This window comes from Fusarium sambucinum, chromosome I, assembly GCF_050947815.1.
Source record: "Fusarium sambucinum isolate potato_lamoka chromosome I, whole genome shotgun sequence".
NCBI classification, from domain to species: Eukaryota; Fungi; Ascomycota; class Sordariomycetes; order Hypocreales; family Nectriaceae; genus Fusarium; species Fusarium sambucinum.
In genome coordinates, this window is record NC_139294.1 from 1,516,397 (window position 1) to 1,539,164 (window position 22,768).

At 48.2% G+C, this 22,768-nt stretch overlaps 8 protein-coding genes across 8 annotated transcripts; 7 read left to right on the forward strand and 1 right to left on the reverse strand.

The window, feature by feature from the left end:
- Nucleotides 1-32: 32 nt before the first annotated feature.
- On the forward strand, nt 33-569 carry FSST1_003230 (Apq12 family protein; the record flags this gene model as incomplete). The annotated part of the gene is made up of 1 exon (XM_083229293.1): nt 33-569. The coding sequence occupies one exon, from the start codon at nt 33-35 to the stop codon at nt 567-569; it is 537 nt and encodes a 178-aa protein (XP_083086660.1).
- A 372-nt stretch (nt 570-941) lies between these two features.
- On the reverse strand, nt 942-2,042 carry FSST1_003231 (protein GPN3; the record flags this gene model as incomplete). The annotated part of the gene is made up of 2 exons (XM_083229294.1): nt 942-1,796; nt 1,995-2,042. 2 exons carry the CDS (start codon nt 2,040-2,042, stop codon nt 942-944), a joined length of 903 nt encoding a protein of 300 aa, XP_083086661.1.
- Nucleotides 2,043-3,774: 1,732 nt separating this feature from the next.
- FSST1_003232 (S-adenosylmethionine synthetase) lies at nt 3,775-4,983 on the forward strand (the record flags this gene model as incomplete). The annotated part of the gene is made up of 1 exon (XM_083229295.1): nt 3,775-4,983. One exon carries the CDS (start codon nt 3,775-3,777, stop codon nt 4,981-4,983), a length of 1,209 nt encoding a protein of 402 aa, XP_083086662.1.
- Nucleotides 4,984-11,119: 6,136 nt separating this feature from the next.
- Nucleotides 11,120-11,779, forward strand: FSST1_003233 (uncharacterized protein; the record flags this gene model as incomplete). The annotated part of the gene is made up of 1 exon (XM_083229296.1): nt 11,120-11,779. One exon carries the CDS (start codon nt 11,120-11,122, stop codon nt 11,777-11,779), a length of 660 nt encoding a protein of 219 aa, XP_083086663.1.
- A 1,581-nt stretch (nt 11,780-13,360) lies between these two features.
- On the forward strand, nt 13,361-14,752 carry FSST1_003234 (PLC-like phosphodiesterase; the record flags this gene model as incomplete). Its single annotated transcript, XM_083229297.1, has 1 exon — nt 13,361-14,752. The coding sequence occupies one exon, from the start codon at nt 13,361-13,363 to the stop codon at nt 14,750-14,752; it is 1,392 nt and encodes a 463-aa protein (XP_083086664.1).
- A 2,695-nt stretch (nt 14,753-17,447) lies between these two features.
- FSST1_003235 (uncharacterized protein) lies at nt 17,448-18,764 on the forward strand (the record flags this gene model as incomplete). Its single annotated transcript, XM_083229298.1, has 1 exon — nt 17,448-18,764. The coding sequence occupies one exon, from the start codon at nt 17,448-17,450 to the stop codon at nt 18,762-18,764; it is 1,317 nt and encodes a 438-aa protein (XP_083086665.1).
- Nucleotides 18,765-19,629: 865 nt separating this feature from the next.
- Nucleotides 19,630-21,481, forward strand: FSST1_003236 (uncharacterized protein; the record flags this gene model as incomplete). The annotated part of the gene is made up of 3 exons (XM_083229299.1): nt 19,630-19,801; nt 19,882-20,284; nt 20,335-21,481. 3 exons carry the CDS (start codon nt 19,630-19,632, stop codon nt 21,479-21,481), a joined length of 1,722 nt encoding a protein of 573 aa, XP_083086666.1.
- Nucleotides 21,482-21,710: 229 nt separating this feature from the next.
- Nucleotides 21,711-22,664, forward strand: FSST1_003237 (uncharacterized protein; the record flags this gene model as incomplete). Its single annotated transcript, XM_083229300.1, has 1 exon — nt 21,711-22,664. The coding sequence occupies one exon, from the start codon at nt 21,711-21,713 to the stop codon at nt 22,662-22,664; it is 954 nt and encodes a 317-aa protein (XP_083086667.1).
- Nucleotides 22,665-22,768: the final 104 nt, after the last annotated feature.

The following is a 22,768-nucleotide window of genomic DNA, read 5'->3' on the forward strand; positions in this document are numbered from 1 at the left end:
AACCGCGCATCAAACTATCAGTCCCAGAAAAAATGCCCTCCGTTGAATCACCGAACATGGCGACACACCTCATCACGGCACTTCTGCCCCCCGAACTTGCAGAGTCCGTCCAGAAACACATCCTACACCCACGCTCACCAGTCCAAGTCCTCGCGCGCAACGTCCTTGTCCAGGTGCAGAAGGTTATCGACACAGCTATACCTATTATCGAACCTATACTCGACCGCGTCATGATTCTGCTTGCAGAGAACCAAGGCCTTGTCGGCGTCATTGCATCGCTGCTCGTGCTTGCCACTGTTGTCATCATCCTCAACTGGATCCGTCGTCTACTCATGTGGTGGACTCGTCTGGCGATGCGCATTGTGACATGGGCCTTTATGTTTGCCCTGGCGGCGTGGATCTGGGAGCGCGGCGTTTTTGAGAGCGCTAAGGACATGACCGTCATAGGCGCCAGGATTTTGGGATATCTGGCCGTCATCAAGGACGTTTGGCTGCAAGAGTACGACCGCTACGAAGCACAGCAGGGCATGGCTGGGACAAGAGGCCCTGCCTCTGGACGATCCAGATAAACTACATTTGATGAAATGTGCAGCATGCAGTCATTCCGCGACCATTTTATAGCACACGATACGAAATTGTTTGGATACCCCAAGAGATGGAATACGACAAAGAAACACAAAAAGCGAACAGCATCAGCCATTACAGCAACACATCTACTACGGGGAATTGCTGTCATATTTATGACGAAAAAGGTGGAAATGGTGACAATTTTGAGGTGGAAGGCAGAGAGAGACATGGGCATACGTCTATACAAGCTCTTTTAAGTCTCAGATTATGGAAAGAAACCAGTAACGCCGGCGCTATGCAATACTACTATCAAGATACCACACAGATTTCCTTTTCTTACACATGTTTAATTTTCCCCGTCATTCATACCCTCCCTAACCCTCAAATTCTTCGGTTTCCTCGTCGTGAGGCTCCTTGGGGTCTTGAGCTTCATGGAACTGTATGCAATCGTCAATGTAGCTCAGGATAGCAGCAACGCTGTCCTCGTTGGTCACATCCAGCTTGTGGTAGTTGATCATGCTGAAACTCTCAATCAAGTTAGCCACGGCGCGGTTCAGCCGTCTGAAACTGGCACCCTTCATGACCTGCCCCTTCTCGTCGGGGGCTGTTGATTCGTCGTCTTCGGCTTCCGGACCCTCTGTGATACGGCGTGTACGCTCGACGGGATCATCGTCGAGTAAACCTACATCGGGGGTGAGGAAGCGCTTGAGGTCCTTCTTCTTGACTTGACCCTTGACGAGATCCATCTTGGACAAGACGTTGATGTGCGGCACCTCAAGCATAAGCATGGCACTCATGGCACTGAGAGTTCCCGAGAAGAATTTTGCGCGATCAACGACAAATGTGGCTTCGAGGAGGTAAACAGCGGCCATACGGATATCGAGAGATCCAGGCTGAGACAAGTACTTGACCAGAGCCGGTAGGATGGGAACATGGGTGTACAGTTCGATCTGCCCAGGCATGTCGATAATGATAAGATAATCTTCAGTCAGACCGTCAAGAGCTTCCGTCAACCAGTCGAGGTTCTCCATGAGGAACTCGAAGCAATAGATGAGACCACCATTGGGCCCGAGGCCAACCTCTTCCATAGCATCTTTGAGAGAGATGAGCTCCTTGATATCGAGGTCGGGCTCATGTTCGAAAGACTCGGCGGCAGGATCGAGGTTGATGTAAAAGGCGGAACGGCGGTTAAGGTTAAGATGGGTGATGAGGGCGGCGCAAAAAGTAGACTAGAGGAGACACGAATACGAGGTCAGTTGAGGCGCTTTAGTAAACGTTGGGGATGTTGTGATCCAAGCACGCGATTCGAGGCGACATGATGGTAGTGATATTGGCAAGAAGAAGAATAGGCGGTAAAGTATCCCAGGAGAATAAGCGAAATACAATGTAGGCATTCTGAGTCGAAATGAAATGAAATGTCCACGTACCTTGCCCGCGCCTGCAGGGCCCATGACCATAGCACCGAACTTGCTCATCTTGAAGAGGTGGTGATATATGCGATTTGGTGTTTTGTTTCGTCAGGCCAAGCAAGTCAAATCGACATGGGGAGGGGGACAAAATGCGATGGATTAGGTACAGTGCAGTACAGAAGCTGGGAGCTTCCAGGGTCGAAGCTAGCTGCAGTGCGTTTCTAAGCAGCCCCGCTTTGAAGAAACAGTTGCAGGCTGGGAACAGAGGACAGTAACGGGTTAATGATGTGTGTATGTATGCAAGATCGGATAACCAAGGTTCAACCGGCTATATGACTTGAATATCGCAGAGATGCACGCTTCTTCTAGATAGATGTGGTGATGATGACGAGCCTCTTCCATTGTCAATTTTTGGCACACGTTCTGGAATGGTGGGGTAAAAGTTCGGGTATATTGTTAGTCCTTTTTTTTTCGCCTTCTTTTTTCCCGTCTCTTTTTTCTCTTTAGTTTTTTTTTTGCCCCTCCTACTCGGCAGCCAGAAAAAAAAAAGTTATTTCTCATGGATACATCTCTTCGTGCCTCAACTGGTATAGCTCCTTCGGCCCCGCCATGTACCAACTTTACTATATCATGCCGAGACTCGGGCTATCATGATGACTGTAAAGTTAGGTATCATCACCCACTCAACACTAGGCATCTTCTCCGGATATGGCACGTGTTTGTCAATCAGTCAGGGAATTGGTCAAGGATCATTTCAACAAGGGTTGAGGCTGATAGGTTCGGCAACTCTTGACCCATTGTTCCTTCGACCGGATTGTCCTAAAGTCAGACGATGAGAGAGGGGATAGACTACTAGGACTACTAAGATAGACAATGGACAGGCGGGAAGCGGGGGAGAGACGAGTACGAGTAAGGAGTACCTACCCTGATTGCACTGCCCTGTGTAATTACTGTGGTTGAATGGCGGCAGGTGCGATGGCGCAATACGGCTACAAATTTCGGCTTCCGGAGGAGGTGTCTTTCTCTCCCAGTCAAGTGTCATTTACCCCTCTAACGTCCAGGGTATCAATCACCGAAAGCCTGGCCAGCGATAACATGTGTACCTGAGCTTCGCGCTAACCCCTCATACTAAAGCAAAGTATACCCTTATGATTCGGTGCCCTGTAGATCCAAGACTACTTTGACCGACGGCCGGTCAACAGAAAAAAAGCACTGGCAGTATTTTTTTTTGTCGCTCCCCGCCTTTTGGGTGTTCCCAACATGAGAAACCATTGTAGTAGAACTTACTGTAGCTTTAGGTATTGTTCAACAGGTACATAGAAATAGCCGTCGCGTAGGTGAAGGATCGAGTCAATTCTCGAGTATCGGATAAGATTGGCTGAAAATGAATGTATACACCCAGTAAGAAAAAAGTGTAGGGAGAAAAAAAAAAACTCTCAACCTATTCTCTCCGACCTCTCGCAAATAAAATTCCCACCCCCCACTTCGCTCATATCAAAGCCTGCATCAACGTATTCGCACATCCCCTCCCTCCCGCCTTTTCCTTTAAGGTACTTCAGCTCCCGCTCAATTCTTCTTTTTGCTCTTCCCTTCTTCATCCTCTTTTATCTTTCCCGTCCTTAATCAACTCTTTTTCTGAGGTAAGCCTGCCGTCACAATCGCTCTGTACTGCCAGTTTATCTAACAGCGCATCTTCAGTGACTCCTTTTCTCTCGTCACCCAACAGTCAGACTTTCCCGTGTCTGTCTACCTTTAGCCGTCTCTTCCCTCACTTTCTCCTTTCATCCCAATCTTCACAATGGCTACCAACGGTTCCAACGGCGTCCACGCTGATCCTGCGTCATGGAAGCATTACAACGAGGGCTCTTTCCTCTTCACCAGTGAGTCGGTCGGTGAAGGTCACCCCGACAAGATCGCCGATCAAGTTTCCGACGCCATCCTCGATGCCTGCCTTCGCGAGGACCCCCTCTCCAAGGTTGCTTGCGAGACTGCCACCAAGACTGGTATGATCATGGTCTTCGGTGAGATCACCACCCAGGCCAAGCTCGACTACCAGAAGGTTGTCCGTGACGCTATCAAGGACATCGGTTACGATGACTCCGCCAAGGGTTTTGACTACAAGACCTGCAACTTGCTCGTTGCCATCGAGCAGCAGTCCCCTGACATTGCCCAGGGTCTCCACTACGAGAAGGCTCTTGAGCAGCTCGGTGCTGGTGACCAGGGTATCATGTTCGGATATGCCACCGACGAGACCCCTGAGCTTTTCCCCCTTACTCTCCTCTTCGCCCACAAGCTCAACTCTGCCATGAGCGCGGCCCGCCGTGATGGCACCCTCCCCTGGCTCCGACCCGACACCAAGACCCAGGTCACCATCGAGTACAAGCACGACAACGGTGCCGTCGTCCCCCAGCGCGTCCACACCGTCGTCGTCTCTGCTCAGCACTCTCCTGATATCACCACCGAGGAGCTCCGAAAGGAGATCAAGGAGAAGATCATCCAGAAGGTCATCCCCGCCAAGTACCTTAGCGATGAGACCATCTACCACATCCAGCCCTCTGGCCTCTTCATCATTGGTGGTCCCCAGGGTGACGCCGGTCTGACCGGCCGAAAGATCATTGTCGACACCTACGGTGGTTGGGGTGCCCACGGTGGTGGTGCCTTCTCCGGCAAGGATTTCTCCAAGGTCGACCGATCCGCTGCCTACGTTGGTCGATGGATCGCCAAGTCCCTGGTCGCCGCTGGTCTCTGCCGACGTGCTCTCGTTCAGCTCTCTTACGCCATCGGTGTCGCTGAGCCCCTTTCCATCTACGTCGACTCCTACGGCACCTCCGAGAAGACCTCCGAGGAGCTCGTTGAGATCATCCGCAAGAACTTCGACCTCCGACCTGGTGTCATTGTTCGTGAGCTCAACCTGGACCAGCCCATCTACCTCCAGACTGCCAAGAACGGTCACTTCGGTACCAACCAGGGCTTCAGCTGGGAGAAGCCCAAGACTCTTAACTTCTAAGCCGTCTTGTGACATGGTTTCAAACCACAAAAAGAGTATTCAACAGCTCTATGCATACATCTCAACAGATGTGTAATCAGTACATTTGATTTAGCAACTTTAGGCGGCGTACGGTTCTCAACGAAACCTATGTATCTCCCACCGGAAGGGAGGACGGTCGGTTTCCGGCTTTTGTTTTATTCATGATTTCTATCCAAAAACCATTTTGGTTCCACGGGTGTGGAGATTTCTTTCGCGATATACCAGGCACGGAGTGGGCGTCTTTCAACAAAGACATTTTAGGGCAAACCTGCATTTGTGAGGCGAATCAAAAGAAGAGTCAAAAAGACTTGCATTATAACGATACCACGACAAGGGAAATGACAAAAAGACGACGCATCCAATGTGAAAGCGGCGTTTTGATGAGGAAACAAAAGAACTTCAACATCTTTTTCTTTCCAGGATTTCTAGCCGAGCTGATGCAGTAGGCGGGCGAGACCAGCCAGGACGTGGTGGAGGTTGGATTGATCGCTAATTAGAAAGTCGATCTTTGAATGATAGAAGGATTCTAATGGGCTGTTAGATGCCCAGTCGCTGCGAATGCAGACGGCAGCTAGAACTAAGAAAGAAAACAAGTTATTACGGGAGTCATGTTGAATCTCCTCCCTCTTGTGACGTTGTCTGCTGACTGGACCCTTAAATCAAGCTCCGATGCCGGATTGGGTTGTCATGATGGCCTTGGCCGCAAACGGAAATCCGAAACTCTCATACTCACGCAGGTGGTCAGGGTACTGGTAACGCCACAGGCTGGGTATCTTGTACAATCTTCCTATCATGACACCTATCTTTCAGCTATCTACGTGATTGATCGATCGTTAACCCAACCTCCCCACGAACAAGCTGTATGTGATTCGAGCCAAACTATAAACTCGAGATATAGAAGCGCTCCGAAGGCCAGAGTCCCAACTTAGACTTCAGCCGATCCAACAAGGTACTTAAGTGGGTTTACTTTATTCGGAATTTAGATGTCCAGGCTTACATCAGTAATTGTAGCACAAGCGGGCTTATGCCTGGACAGGAAGTTGTCGATCAAACATATGGACAAAGACATGATGGAACAGATCTTTGAGGAACTGCCCGCTTGAATGACCTGGCGTGTTACAGGTTCATCTGCTCTATGGCTTGCGATCACCCAGGTCTTACAGCCGACGCAATTCCGAGAGTTTGCACATCCGGGTGAGCTCGTCAGGTCACGTTGTAAGAAGGCACAAAGTATGAATTCTGAAAGAGGCCAGCCAAGTGCAAGCGGTGTCTTGGAGTGGCTTGTGTGTGGCACCCAAGAAGTCAACCCTGCAGCAGTGAAGGTCCTGCATGGTACCATGAAGCCTCAGAAGTAGAAATCGAGCGAGAGCCGAGAGATAAAGAAAAGGCTATTCCATCACACCCACACACTGCCCGTTATGTCGTGACATGACAGAGGATGAGACGATGTGACAAAGGCCAGCATCCTCTTCCGGAAGACATGTCTGACAACGTTGATCATCTCTCAGAAACTGCCGTTATTCATTCCAATGATCATCTCCAAAAAGACTGAACAGTCAGTAGTAGAGAAATATGCGGCTGAAATGTGAGACAATGCGTAAGAGAATTATCTCCGTATAGCCAAAGTTCCAAGGCTCCAAGCACCAGGTATGCAAGAGGCTGGCTATGAATACAATGTGACTCCTCTCGGATGTGCTGATTCTTGAACCTACGCAAGGGCGGTCTGCAATATATCGGCTCTAATTCGAAAGAATATACTACACGGCTGCATGTCTATAGTGATTATTGTCCCTTGGTATCTGCCTAGTGGGTAGCAGAAACGTTGACCTCTCAAGTCCCAGGGTACAAGAAAAAGTAGCCCAAGAAGTATAGTCCAAGTAATATAAACTAACCTGCTGATTTTGTCTCTCATGCTTCAAGCGGCCGACTTTTCTGATACCTGAGATTTGTACTTGGAAGCTGAGCAGGTTTCTCCTGAGGCTGAAACGTACATACGCTTGGCTGCCAAGGTTTTATCTCACCTGCAGCAAGAGTTGCAGACGTTGCTTGAATGTGACAAAAGATATCGCAGTAGCCTATTCTTCAGAGCTCTCCCTGCGTGACCGGACCTCACGTTCTTGCTGAGGGGTTTGAGACAAACATCACGCATACATAGCGAAAAGAGACCGTATATGTCGGTGTCTTGTGGCAAAAAAGCATCATTGAGGTAGCCTTGCGTGCATTAAGCACGGACACATGCGTGCCTATTCATGTACAGAATAAGAGCGAGAACAAACAAACCTTGTGCATAATATGATGACCCCTCTTATATTATGTGATAATTGAGAGTGAATGACGGACTGTTGGGTGGAATTCTCGGAAGGTTGATCAGTAACTTACGCTCTGTACCTCTTGGTTCCAATTCACGATATCAAACCTAGAACCTTGTTTGGTGCAAGACTCAACGCCTAGAAACGGAACAATAAGCTGGGTGCCTACCTGCCATATCATTCTGTAATCTTGACGGTCAGGATCTGGATAACACTTGAATCCCAGTATGGAGAGTGTAAAGGCAGGACATGGGACGTGGAACTCCGAGCTACTGACTTGGCCGAAGCACTTATAGCCATTGCCTATACTTGTGAGATAAAAGTAGAGTCTGCATCACGCCGATATTTGCCTTGTACCAGTCCATCTTCTTGTGCAGTAGGCTGGTGAGCTCGGGCCAGACACCTCAAATATGACTTCGGTTATCCACCAGACAGATTCAACTAATACAGGAAGACTGTTGGATCCCGATCACGCCGGGATATAGGCTTCGCAATCTCCAGGGTAGCAGGTCGATAGGAGGCAATCAGCCTGCTTGTACATTCGGCTCTTCTCTAGTTAGTCTTTTGGCCAGATCTCAGGTGAGCCACAATGGAATTTTTTTTGGCACAATCATGAAGTTAACGATAATGATCCGAGTTTGAGACATATTTAGAAGCTTCGGATTTGTTTGCTTGTTGGTCCAGGTGTTCGGATGATAATGTTGAGCAAGTTAATTGGACTTATTCACCCCTTGAGCGTGAAGTCGCCGAGATAGCTTTTCGGGAGGGGGCGTGTCATCCCAGATATCCGTCATGAAACGCGGGAATAAGAGCCAACCATGCTGTATGCATTGTTCTTTGACGACTTGCGTACCGACAGAGGCGGAAGAAGACCGTAATTAACGAAATGCCAAGCCAAATGACAAATATCTTGCTCAGCGTATGTACACATCATTGTTTGTTTGAAACAGAATGTACGTATGGGGCTCGACAATCATGGAAAGCGGATCACCCAACAGCATCGGCAGTTGTTGACGAAAGGCTATGGAGTTCTTTCCGAAAGTAGGGGGAGATTGACAGCCGTTTATGCTTCCTGTACCACCAGAACAAGAATGTGACAGAACAAAACGGAGTCCTGCTGTTCTCCCAAAGCGTTTGATACGGAGAGCATGCCATGTAGCGAATTAGCCACTGAGTTGTACTTCCCCGGTGGATAACAACTTAGGTGCAATAATGACTAGGAGAGCTAGCATAGGTACCATGCATTCGTGGCCCAGCATTAAGACCCAGCAGGGCGGACCAGAAGAACACCGTCCCGGTACGCCATTATAGCGTAGTCACTCTGCTGGTAACCACGGACTAGGCGCTGAAGGTTCAGGAAATGCAGAAAAGTGCGATTGGAGGTGAAGAGGCCCAAGCTTGAATAGACAGAAGCACCGGGGCAATGGTTTGACAGTCGTCACAACCCGAGATTTAGCTTGGGACAAGGAGGAGCGGACACCAGAATGTGAGTGGCATGGCAAGCATTAGTCAGTGACTAACTTAAGTATTGCCTTGTTGTTGGGAAGTCTACCTAAAGAAAGAGGTATAATTGATCGGCGAATTGTCAAATAGGTGTGGATGGTTTGGCATTGTTTGTTTGTTCAAGAGTGATGGTGTAGTGTATCCCTTGTCGCGGGATGATGAATGGCGTGTGACCGTTTTGGATCATGGACAAGGTATGTAAGTAGGACGTATTCCCTATTGTCGATGTCAAGGGTGCATTTACCCGTCTGTTGGTTGAGGTTGAAGAGTCAAAGTTGCAAGGGAGGCAATGACCTATCGACTCAATGACACTGTGGTGGTTGCGGAAGGCGGGTCTGTCTTACGGGCGCTAAACCCAAAGTGAGCCTCAATAGAGGGCAATAGACGGAAGGTGTCACCCGTGGCCGGTGCCTCGATTCAGCCCAGTCGGTCGGGACTACGGCCTTACTTTACAGGGGATGGGACAACAATACCAAGCGCATTCTGAGGACAATAGGAAGCTGCAAGCCGCCAAGCCACGCCCCAAAAGCCACTTCACGCCTTCCGCTTTTCTACCGGCCAACAAGCTGCCTTCAACCTGCCTTGTTACGCCCTGCTTTTACAATTTGGCCGATGAGCATTTGCCGATTGGATCAATTTTCCAGAAAGGGAGGAACTGTGGTCAACTCGTTACCCGGGTAGGAGATGCCTGACTCTTGTTTCTGTGTTGATCATTTATGATACTAGGTAGAGATCGTCACTCGTTTTATGCCAGAGTTTCTCTGTGAATCTGACAGATGCATAACTTCAAATCTTGTGTTACTCTCTTTCGTGGCTGCAGTTAATCTTCCACAGTCTCACTTTATACATGAATACCTCAGCAAGACACCATAACATCGGAGCATAGCATTGCATGGTTACACAGCGGCACAAGCTCGCAGCCTTTTTACATGTCATTTGTCAAAAAGGAAACTCGCATAAATCCGAACCTTTGAATACAGGCACTTCACACTTCACTCAACAAGGAAATAAATTGCTATGCAACCATCCGCAGCGTCCATCAATAGGCAACAAGATCTTACCAACAATCGAAAACAAGGCATCCTACTACACATGTTTCGTGTCTTTGCCTGCTTGTACGTGCTAACATTGCCCTGTCCGGTGCTAGAGCTCATCCCATTCCATGGACGTGGTCTTGAGATGGTCCTCGCGTTGGTTTCAGCCCTTTTCTCTGGACTTGGAGGGGGCGTGTATAGGAAGTGTATCTTACTCCACGTCAACAGCAGCCTTTTGATGAAGTGCTCACAAGAGCACATTGTGTACGGATACAACAAAACAAAACTTGCCCTGACGAACGTTACTTTTGGTCGAGGCTCAGAGACCGTACATTTTAATTTTGCTGGCTTTTTCAGGCACGCCCTACTCTGACAGCCTCGGGAAGCTGGTTGTTGACATATGACTTTACTGTCTCAAGCTTTGTTGGTGGCTTGTCTCTGAGTGAATCAGCTACAGCATCCTATTCGTACACTGGAGTCAAATTCAGGCTGGAGGATCCATTCATCCAATCCTATTTTGAGCTATTGTGGTAGTTGCATGGGAAATGATGGCTTATAGTAGAGTCTCAACCAGGGTCCATGCATGACATGTTTCCCACACACCCACCCTCTTCCCCTGTGCGGGTAGATGGGATTCTTCTACGGATCTTGTTTGCTGTTAATTGTACTATTGTGCTGTAGAAACCCATCGCTGACCCATGTCAAGACAATCAATCAGGTGTTGAATAGATCCATTCTGTATTGTCCAACGCTCCATGACCAGGTCTTGGTGATAACTCGCCTGCATGTTTCCCCTTATTCCTGCCCCCCCTTGCGTCCAACTGTGTATATTTGAGCCCTCTTCCCGCTGTGTATTCCAGACCTCATCTCCGAATTTCTCCCACAACTCTATCCAGTCATCACTCAATTCTCGCGTCATCAAACTTAGCAAGCCAGAGACAACCCCCTACCATACGTGGCGCAGAGCTCTCGACCACCACATTGTCTCCTGGCCTTGCCTATTGTGTCGAGGACAGACTCTTGTCGTCCCGTTGGCGTAAACGGCAATCTCATCGTTGAGAAACCTTTATAAACGACAATCCTGCCTGCCGTGCTAGGTTATCAGTGTCTCTCTTCATCATTAAAAAGCTCTTCATTCTTCTTCGAAAGACGAACTTGCAACTTGCATCCTTCTCTTCTTCCGTTCCCAATAGAGAAGACATAAACTAGGAGCACAAACCTCTCGCCCTTCTATTGTTGTCATCAGAAACTACAACGCACAAAAGAATCATGGGCCCTCCAAACAACTCCCCTCAACCCCAAGGCCCCCGAGTCACCGTTCCCAAAGACAATGGTCCCCCTCCAGCATACACCCCAAGACGGATCCCTTCTCATATTGCTTCTTTTGTAGCACAACTTTCAACTACATTGGACAGGCAAAATCAACAGATGTCTTCATTGGCCAGACAAGCTCAAGAGACTGGGCGCATCGGGGACAGACTGTTTCCTAGACCGGCTGTCCCGAGCATGCCCAGTGTTGCCATGGCCTCTGATGATCAAGACGAGACATCTGAGACTAGTTCACCAATTAGCCTACGTATCAACACTGCCGTCAATGTGTCACGTAGCAACAACATCGTCTGCTTGACTGCCACTCCCGCAGAGCAGGCCAATGCCATTGCCAGAGCAGTTGTTCAAGCTTTGCACGAAGGAAGCTCTGGACGTTGTGGCATCCCCATGATCGATGAGTCAGGCTGTCCCCGACCTTTAAACATCGAGGTCGATGCTGGCCTCGTTGTTGAAGGCACAGGCAATGTCATCGGAAGCCGAGACGTTATCGGCGAACTCCTTCAGAAGCGCGGTACACCCCCACTCCGACGATCTCGTGAGGAGGCGGAAGACGAGGATGAAGGCTTTGCAGCAGCAAAGAGACGACGTTCAAGTCATTAAGCTCGACAGGATACCGCACATGTTCCACGAGATTATGATCTCGTTCGAATTTGTGAAAACATCCACACAGACATTCCTATAAAAAAAAAGGCAACTCGCTGGTGTTTTCAGCGAGTGTGATGAAAGGAGAGGACATGGACGCAAGCGTTTCTTGTTTATGTTTCAGCCTTAGACTCCTGTTTTTAGATGGCAGTTTTTGAGCTGAGCATGATTAACGGCCTTTTTATGATGGTTACAAGACACATGGGGTTTTGGGAGTTGGTTAATACTTCTGGGGCAGATGCAACCCGAAGGAAGGGATGACAGCACATGGACATGTACGACACATGGATATTGAAGGGGCAAATCATTGGGCTACTTCCAATTTCTTATTATACATGATCTTTAATACATCTTCTTGTTTAATTATTACAAAACTTGATACCCGAGAAACTTGAACCTTTCCTCTTCACCATCGTTTCCAGGACTTGCTTGACTTCACAATCTTCGTCTGGCCTCCCTTTTGACAACCCCAAGGTCAGCCGCACTCGCAGCCACGAATTTCAATAGCCTATTCTGGGCCATATTGGAGTCCAGTTCCCGTCTCAGCCATCATCATCGTACTTGCTCAATCTTCAGAGCGCCATTCCCGCGGCCCTTACGCTACTGTACCTATGTATTGCCATGGCGTCTGCATTTCAATCACCACTCAGTTAAAGCCAATACACACCCCTTCAGATGGAATGGCAACTCTCTGCCAGAAAGGCAAAGCACGGTCACTCTGCGCCCTGGTTCCTCCCACCATTGTTGTCCCAGTTCAAAGGTTCGGGTCAGCTTAGATCGTGTCGATCTTGCTCTAGTTTGCTGGCTAGTTATTGACATCCATCCAACTCGAGGAGGCTTTCTTCTGTCCGGGATATTTCCTTGAATTCGTATTGGTCAAGGCATCAGATACAAGCATTCGTAGCTTCTGTGTTGTAATTAACTATTGCGCCAGGTCAATTGCTAGTCAAATTGGCCTACCAAGGAATATACCATTTGACAATCAAGCTCTTGCAAGCCATTTTCTTGACTCTCTCTCTGTTCTGCTAATGAATTCAACTCAATATCGGAAACTGCCGACAGAAAAGTATGGCTACAAGGCAAGATGCTTAGCACCTGGAATCAACAAGTCTCATTGATACGCCTTTTCTTATCTCGGCACCTGATAAATACATGAAAAAATAGTGTTCTGTTAATTATCAACTCATATAGCTAACTATAAAGCTAATTGGTACTATCATGTTTCTCCAGCTTCAAGACTCTTACCGTCTTTTTGGTGGCCATTTCACCATGTCCCCACCACAACTGATCCTTGCGCTGCTCTCAACTCCCCGCCAGTTCTTCACCTTTGTTTTTATACATACATATTCGGTCGCTGTAGTTGCGCATGCAAAGAGTTGTCGCTTATCGGTGATCTTGGTGGAGGAACTCTTTTACTTCATCCATTGTGAGGAGTTCTGCCCAACCTCCACATAGTAGCCCTTGTCAAGTTCCTACCACAGTGCTCAACAGACGCCACCATTCCCCTGGTGTTCATCTCATCCTACGACAACCGCAGCCATGGCCAACCTCACTATTCGCAATCTTACCATTAACCCAATTGAGCTCATTGATGCCCAGCGATTCGAAAGTCAACGTGTAAAGACTGGCTATCTCTCCAGCATCACTGGCCTTATTTACAGCTCAAACAAAACACATGCCAAGGGCGATGCGATTATAAAGGAAGAAGCATCAGTCAATATCGACCCTTTCAAGACCAAAGACACTGGGATCAGAGCTGCTGATAGCAACAAAGAGGCTGTCCGCCTGACCTTCAAATATGAAAACCACAAATACGAAGTCGACATTCCGAGCTCCTCAAATAAGTCGTCTGTTATGAAAAACCTTGACGGCGGAAATCACGACCTCACCGTTGTCTATACCCCCAACGGTGCTTTTCTCGCCATCTTTTCTTCTGCTCAACTTCATCAATGGATGGAGGAGCTTCATGACGATTGGCCTCTCCCTTTGCTTTCCATTCCCGGCACGCACAACTCACCAACATGCTTTACCGCCCTGCCTTCTGTTCGCTGTCAAGCGGTCGACATTCCAGAGCAACTCCGAAATGGCGTTCGGTTTCTTGACATCCGAGTTTCTGTAAGCTCCAGTAGTGACGATCTTGCTCTTGTGCACAGCGTGTTTCCCATCGCCCTGACCGGTGCAAGGTACTTCAGAGACATGGTCGAAGAGATCTACAAGTTCCTTGATGAGAACCCCAGTGAGACCATTATCATGAGTATCAAACGCGAGGGTACCGGCAGAGGTACCGACGAGCAGCTCGGCAAATACCTGAAGCATAGTTACGTTGACAAGAGGCGTAGCCGCTGGTGGACCGAGCCCAGAGTTCCCACTCTAGGCGGTGCGCGTGGTCGCATTGTCATCGTCCGACGATTTTACTTGGACGACGAGATGAAAGAATCATGCTGGGATGGCCGCGGTTGGGGCATCGACGCTGGCGATTGGCCTGACAATTGTGAAGATGGCCAGGTGGGCGAAGGAGAGCATATCCGTGTTCAAGATTTCTACACAGTCACCGAGAGTCAAAACATCCAGAAGAAGATTGAGTTTTGTCGCCGGCAACTCGAGCGTGCTGCTGAACAGACCTTTGCCCTCGCCGGTATGAACGATCACAGAGAGGATGCTGATCTGCCTCCGTTCATCGTCAACTTCCTCACAGCAAGCAACTTCTTCAATGCTACCTGTTGGCCAGAGCGCATCGCCGCCAAGGTCAATCCTTCTGTCATTGAATACCTCTGCATGTGCCACGGCGAAGAAGGCAAGGGGCCCAACAAGCTCAAGATCGGTTCTGCAGCCACTGGCATCGTTGTTACTGACTGGGTAGGCCATCGAGATGATTGGGATTTGATCCGGTGCATTGTCGGAATGAATGCAAGACTGCAGCTCAAGAGATGAGCCGTACAAGTACATGGAGATAGATATGGTTGATTTTGCCATTTGCGTAGATACCAGGACACAAAGCTTTAGACATCGACTTCACGTAATTCAACACACTTTTAGACAACATTTTCACTAAAAGATCAGCCGAGGTAAAAAGTTCAAAAGTCAATGATTGAGATTTGTTGTATTTCCAGCGCATTATAGATAAACACACTTCAATCTTCCAAAGAAAAAGAGTAGTAGCAATAAATAAATCTTCAGAAGTGTAGCAGGCGTGGTAACGGGATGTGCCTGAATGATCCATACTGCTATTTCCCATATAGCACATACCGTTACCACTACTGCTACACTGCCGGAGGTTTATCCATGGCCAAGTATCTTCTCTTCACAACAATTGCCTGTGAGTATCTCTTTTCTTTTTGAAAAGATGAATTATCTCGCCTCCAACCCCCCCCTTTAGATATTTCTCGATAGATGTCGGTGTCTTTCAACAAGCTTCGGCGGCATACGTGATCTAGCCGGGCGACCGGGGGTAGATGTACCACATCTGCGACCCGGTTAACGCTATGGATCAAAGGGTAGGGACCACGATTGACTGACTGTTATGTTGATATTGTGGCACGATTTTGGTGGATCGATGATTGCAGGAGGAAGAAGCAGCTGCGTATAGCTCGGAAGAAACAGCTGCATACAGCTTACCAAACTCTAATTATAGAGTTTGGTTGTTGCCCTAAAAGTTATATTCTTGGTGGGAAAGTGGAAGTTATTGAGAAAACCTTGATTTGGTATTGTTTAGTTTTAATCTATACATTTCATTAAAAACCGGAGTCTTTAAGACGCTTGGACTTGCATTTGCTAGTGAAGTACAGAAATAAATAATAGGGATTTCTTTTATTAGTTTTTCTAGGGCTGTCATATTATCGGTTTCTCTCAAGAACAAAGATACCTATACCAGTATTCCCCTGAAATAATAGTAAAAGAAAAAGAGAACCAATTTTGTTCCTTCATATTGTTACTTGTAGGGGATACTTTGACAAGTATCACTCTTCCTGAAAGGAACCAATGACGTGAAGGCCCTAGAAGCAATAATGATAATGCAGGGACGGAGTGCATTTGCATTGAACATATGCTTGCATCCTTCATGAGAATAGATTGCTGCACCGTATGCGAATCTCATAACTGTGGACCTGGCAAAGCTGGTTAGCCATAACGTTCACTAGATCATCTCGTAAACAAAAAGCGTGAAAGGAACCAAATCAGTTCTCCAAGGTGAATAGGTTGTTCGTCATGATGAACTCGGATATAGCTAATAATAGCATAGTCATCATATGGTAGGGGTAGTGTAAATAAAAAATGTTTGTCTTACCATGGCAGATGTGAGGGCTAGTGCAAATAGGTTATTTTCCTACGGCGGAGTCAGCATGGCCGCATCATTTTGATATTAACAAAAAGCGTAAAGTGAAATCTGGGTAAGTTAGTGATGAGGTTCTAGTCAAGTCAAGCAGTGAATAACATACCGATCAATCAGAAGTTGATGTTGTGTTCATATCCCGGGATCCGAAGACCCCGAATCAAACAGTGTGAATACAATTTGAAAAATAACTCATCACGAAAGGGGTGGGTGGCAGTTGCACAATAGAAAGAATTCCTTGTTTAAATACCTAGATCCTCAACAGTCAGCCACCGGTTCCTTAACCAGACATCGACAAGAATCCATTTTTATAAGCCACGATCAGGTGACGAAATATCAACAAGAGGTCCCACTACACACCCACCACAAGGATTTGTACGTCCTCGCTTTTCTAGGGTGGGAGGCAGCAGTACTCGTTTATGTCCGCCCGTTCGTTCAAATATTCATCATACAGTGGCTGCGAGAAGCTCGGCAAGAGGGTAGGGCAAAGAGCATTACCTATTAACAAACGCGAGTTAGCAATTGCGGTCATGATAGATGGAAGCAAGCAAAAGTGCGTTGTGATCTCCAGTCAGACAAGGCTGAAACTAAATACAACAGTATCGACATTATATATTAAGAATGAGGAATCCCTGAAGTCGTTTTGATCATCATACGGAGAGGGGGGAGAGTGAAGAGAGAAAAAGATAAAAGTGTACAAACCTTTTAATTTTGTAAGAAAAGTTGACGCGCTTGGCTGGCAAGCACGTCCAACATGGGATAGCAAGTGAAACAAAACAACTAGTGACCAGTTAGTAAGGGGTTCTCGACAAGAGTATCCTGCAAATGCCCGAGGTCCAAAGCTTTCTCAGTGTAGTTCTCAAAAGAATAGTATCACCAGTGGTTGGTCTGATTTGGATTGTTCGTGTATGATATGCATCATAGAAAGCAAGCAAGAGCAGGGAGACAAAAAGATCTTACCTAGAAGGAGAGGGAGGTCTGGTCGCGCAAAATTAACAACGCTTGCGCATCGCGCGCGCGAGCCAGACCTTGAGGAATGAAGAGAAGAGAATCAAGTGAAGGAAGTTCAAATTCATGAAAATTTATGCTGGTTGGTGGAGGTAAAGATTGCTGACTGTACACAAACGCTAATCTTTTTTTATCTTAGCTCGACCCCGCAGTCCGCCACCCGACCCCTTCCGTGTGGCGCATGACGTGGCGAATTATCACCGCCATAAAGAGTGTCATAAGCGCCGACTCAGTTGTATGAGTTGTACTTGATCTTTACAACCATCTTCCAACTCAGTACACAACTTCACAATGGCGTCCTTACAGGCGCTGTGGGGTCCAATGGCCCGACGGCTCCTGCGAGTCGCCGTGGCCAAAACCACAAACGTGGTGCGGACCAAATTTGTCGTCATGACGCGGCCCCTGCAAAACCAACTTACACTGAGAACCGCCAGAGTTGCTCGTCAACCTATTCATCCTGTTGCTGCTCTTCGACAGCAGAAACGCCATACTAGCCGATGGTTCTCGAGCTCCGCAGCTCAGAACGTCAACCGAGTTATTAGGAGATTCGTTAGCTCCGAGCCCAAGGCTGCTCGTTTCGACCGATCCAAGCTCCCGAGCTCCAATACCTCACAACGTGTTGCGCAGTTCTCTGGCCGAGCTCCATTTGCGAACGCCCTCCGTCCCAACTTGACGGGTGGTGCTTTCCCTCGAAGTGCTGGTGGATATAGTCTCGGCGGCAGTGCTCGATACTTCTCCCACGGTCCGGCAGCTCCGGCTCAGGTCGTGCAGAATGTCTCTCAAGCCATGAGAGCATTCTTCCTTTCTGGCCAGAAGCTCCGTTATGACGGCCTCGGTCCTCGAGGTGATCGACAGTATCGAGCAGTGTCGCCAGTTGAAGGCCAGGCCATGCACAAGCTCTCAGCCTTCTCCAACTCGGCTCCCGGCGCTTTCGTCGACTTCAACCTCAGCCCCACCGTCACGGCTCTTAGCCCTCTCGCTGCCACCATCCCCTTCGCCTCCGAGACCTCTGGTTTCAAGGCTCAGGCTGCTGCGGCCGGTGCTTCTCTCAACACTGAGGGTTTTCTTGATGTCCTGTCCTCCGACTTCGGCCGAGTACTGCAGGATCTCCGAGCAATTGATACCGACCTCCGCAGACTTGCAATTTTAGGTGACCTTCCAGTTTTATTAGAGAAACACAATACTCTTCGAGTCCGCTTTCCAGGCGTCGACGCCGACACCCTCGAGCGATTATGCGATGACATTGGGATCCAGCGCGGCGTGGTGGGTCAAGATGCCGAGTTTGACGACGCTGCTGGCGTTCCAGTAGCTCTCAAGTTCCCATTCGCCCCTGACAGCGGGAAACAACCAAGTGTATCACTTCGATCTTTGGAGGGTTATGAGACTGATGAGATTTCGACTCTTGACGAAGAGTATTTCGCTCATAATGAAATCTTGGACGATATGTCTGACAACCCGTGGTTGGCTGAGACTGACGGATACGAGACAATGTCCCCTCCAGCCAGCTCGGTAGTTGGACAATCCGAAGATTACGAAGGTCTTGAGGGAATCTACCGGTTCCTTGAGGAATGTGATCATGCCAAGGGAAAGGTTGGTCGAGTAAACTGATTTTGAGCGAAACGATACCAGAATGCCATATGAAAATTGACAGGCATTGATTGTACTTAACGACCGACATTCTCTACACCGAACGAACCACAATAGCTAGATTTAGTATGAACAGTAACTAGCTTCCAATTGAATTTCCTTGAGTATTTATTAGTTTTCTGAAGACTTGGCAAATGCAACTACGTGCCGTGACTTGTAGTTTGGGTGTTTCTTTGCCATAAGATTGAGACCTTACCCACCTTTGATGAATAGATAGATATTTTAACTTCTATCATTTAGAGAGTTCTGTCAGGTAGCTGGCTGATCTGTTGAGTCGGCGCATCAGGGCGTGGTTGAGCTGATGGGGAGACATAGTTGGACTGTGGAGACTTTGAGTTGGCGCATTTCTGATCCAAGAGGTTGGTGCGAGTAGATATGTCTTGAAGAAGCATTGCCATTGAGAGCATCTGAGCACAACGATGCTGGCATTCGATGGAAGAAGACGACATTATGAGTGTTGATGATGTTGGTGGTAAGTTGAGGTTGGAAAGTGGATGCTGTGGAATGATAGTGATAGATCACCTTACCCTGTGGCAAGTTTGGATGTAAGCGATATCCTTATTCAATCACATTGTATTTAGTATGAATTGATTCGGCCTGATAAGTACTTAATCATTTTGTTACAAATAATGTAATATTTTATTTATCATAAGATAATTGACGTTGCAGCCATATCATTACAGTACACTCCATAAGTACCATCTGTTTCTTTTTGGCTGAAGAATTTCAACTCCACCCTCATCCAATGAGTGACCTCTCGAATATGTCCAGCGAAGCGTCACATTGATGTTACTTACCTTATTCTTCAGCCAAGAAAGAAAGAAAAATGGCAGCTTCACAACATGTTGGACAGCGCATTTCCTATGACGGCGCCCTTTGCACAGTGAGATACGTCGGTGAAGTCGCAGGCACAACAGGAACATGGCTGGGCGTAGAATGGGACGACTCAGCACGAGGCAAACATGACGGATGTCACAAGGGCGTTCGCTATTTCACCTGTAAGACCAAACATCCCCTCTATCTTCCTTATGACTGATCATACTGCTTGTGCTTGATACAACAAAACTGACACTCACAGGCAAATCAAAGTTCCCCACCGCTGCTTCATTTGTGCGTCCTTCTCGACCGGCTGACCCGCCGCGTCACTTCTTAGCAGCAGCCAACCACAAATATGCAAGCGAGTACACGCTTCCAGATGGTAGAAGGGCGGCAGAAGAAATCATCTTTTTCGGAAAGCGTGCCGAGGAGGTCGGCTTCGAGAAGATCCGCCGAAAGCAAGCCAATATCGGCGAGCTGACTATTGTGATCCTGGATGATCTTCAGGTTGCCGACGCAAGGGCAGACGATGAAAGTGAGGGAACCATTACCAAGACGTGCCCCAAAATTACCCAACTGGACCTTAGTCGCAATTTGTTCCAACACCTTGATCCTGTCTTTGACATTTGTCGTGAGCTACCAAAACTACAACATCTCACCCTCAAGTGCGTTATATCTATCAAAAACATAAACCGTTTTACTGACACGATTGCAGTGGCAACCGTTTCCAGGAAGTTTTGGAAAACCAAACTCAGGGCGTTGTGGAAAATGTCAAAGAGCTGTCCCTGGAGGAAACCATGATGAGCTGGGAGGAAGTTTGCCACATCGCAACAAAGTGTCCGTCTTTGGCAGCTCTTGATGCCGGATCAAACCAACTCCATTCTCTCCCAGCACTAAACTATGGGAGCCTTCCATTGACTTTGACATCGATCAACCTTGAAATCAACGAATTCGCCACCTTTACTGATATTAGTACACTCACTGCACTCACGTCTTTGCGCAATATTCATCTCAAGGGAAACAACATCACTGCAATCGCACCGGAAGGCGTCGAAGGCCCAATGTTCTCAGAGAGCGTTCAGTACCTCGATGTATCATACAACAATATCCAGTCATGGAAATTCGTGGACCAGATCCCCAAACATTTCCCTGGTTTGGTGGGGTTGAGAATCGGTCACAATCCCTTCTACGATGCTGTTGACGCTGATGCCAAATCATCTTCTTCCGAAGAATCTCACATGTTTACCGTCGCTCGCTTGGCTTCGCTCAAGTCTCTCAACTTTAGTCAGGTCACAGTAGCCGACCGGACCAATGCTGAGATGTTTTACCTCTCTCGGATCGGAAAACAGCTTGCGGCCGCACCTGAGGAAGCCGAAGCAGATGTTCTGGCCCACCACCCTCGCTGGGCAGAACTATGCGAGATTTACGGCGCACCCAGCATTATGCGTAGGTCAGAAGTCAACCCTGCCTTTTTGGAAGCTCGCTTGGTCACTGTTACCTTTCATAGAAATGAGGGAGAGGAGAGAGTAACAAAGATACCCAAATCCTACGACATGTACGCCGTCAAAGGAGTTGCTGGAAAGGTATTTGGCCTGTCCCCCCTCAAACTTGGCCTCATCTGGGAAACAGGAGAGTGGGATCCTGTCGCTGGATTTGATGACCAGGAGGGTGAAAGCAGCGACGAGGAGGATGCCGAGGAAGAGAGGGAGCGCAAAGAGGCCGACGCAAACGCTGCCGACGAGGACAGCGGAGGCAAACCAGGTCGATGGGTGAAGAGAGAAGTTGAACTTAGAGATGGGCCTAGGCAGTTAGGTTATTGTGTGGATGGTTTGGATGTCAAGATTCGTGTGGAGGCTCGTTAGGTGAGACAAACTTGTTCAAGTATTACATAGACCTTTGTGCTTGTCTGTACTGCAGCAAACCCGGTTCATGAGACAGCGCACAGTCAGCAAGCACTCTGTTACTGAATGATATAAAAGAAACACAACAGAACGACCACAATGAATTTCTGGTTCGCTTTACTCCTCCCGCATTATGTAGCTTGGCGAACAGCCGTCTTTCCTCATCACTACTGCAGCAGTCGTAGTCATCATGACTTTCACCCCGAAACCTCAGTTCTTCCTGGTTAGGCCTGGAGCTGAGGAGATCACACCCACAGGACAAATTATTGTTCAGCCCGCAACTGCTGTGCCTCTCATCCCTGCAGACCTTTTGCCTGACTGGGTAGAAATCGTCGGCGTTCCGCGAAGTCTATCAGAAGATGAGACCAAGGACATGGGAAACCTGGGTGTCTTTCATGCAGAGCAGTATACCTACAAGCTCCGATTTGATCCCGTCACTGGAGATGACGCTTGTGCCAGCGATGAAGTGGAAGAAGAAAAACCTTGTGAATCTGTGATGCAGCCCAGTGCCAGTATATGGGGTCCATCGATTTCTCATGAATCTTCTTCTGAAGAACAAAACCCAGGGACCTCGACGTCTCTGCCATCTCACACTTCAGCCCCTCAAGTCAAGCTTAAACCCGCTCAAGGGCTTTCGTCAAGTCGTCACAACCCGGAGAACCAACAGCAGCAAAAATCTATCACTGACAAGGAGCCATCGCCACTTCAACCCAACACCACATCACCGTCATCGGAACTCCCTTCACCATGCCGACACTGGTGCCACCATGGAGTCTGTAAATGGGGTCTGGACTGTCACTACGAGCACACAATGCCCACAACGTCAACTGGCCTTGCAGAAGTTGGCCTCTCGCAGTCTCCTGACTGGTGGCTCCAGGCGCGTGGTGTCATGCCAATGCCTCCAGAGATGCTTCGTGCTGCGGATGCATCGAGTGCTCGTCGAATGGACAGGAAGATCACCAGCTATGCCAAGAGGAAGCCTCGGTTCAGAGTTCGTGCGAAGCGGGTCGACGTAAGACCAGTAGATTTGGATGAGGCGTCGGAGGTAGAGGCAGAGGATGAGTATGAAGAGGAGCCGGAGACCGAACATGAAGTGATGCAAGAGCCGAAGAGGGGAAGAGAGGGCGTTCTGATTGAATTCTGAGGGTATCATCACCCTCTTTGGACTAATGTAGGCATTAGTCAGGTCAGGACGCTCAACTGTTTTTTATTCAAGTGATAGCTTCGATGGCACTTGAAATCTATTCT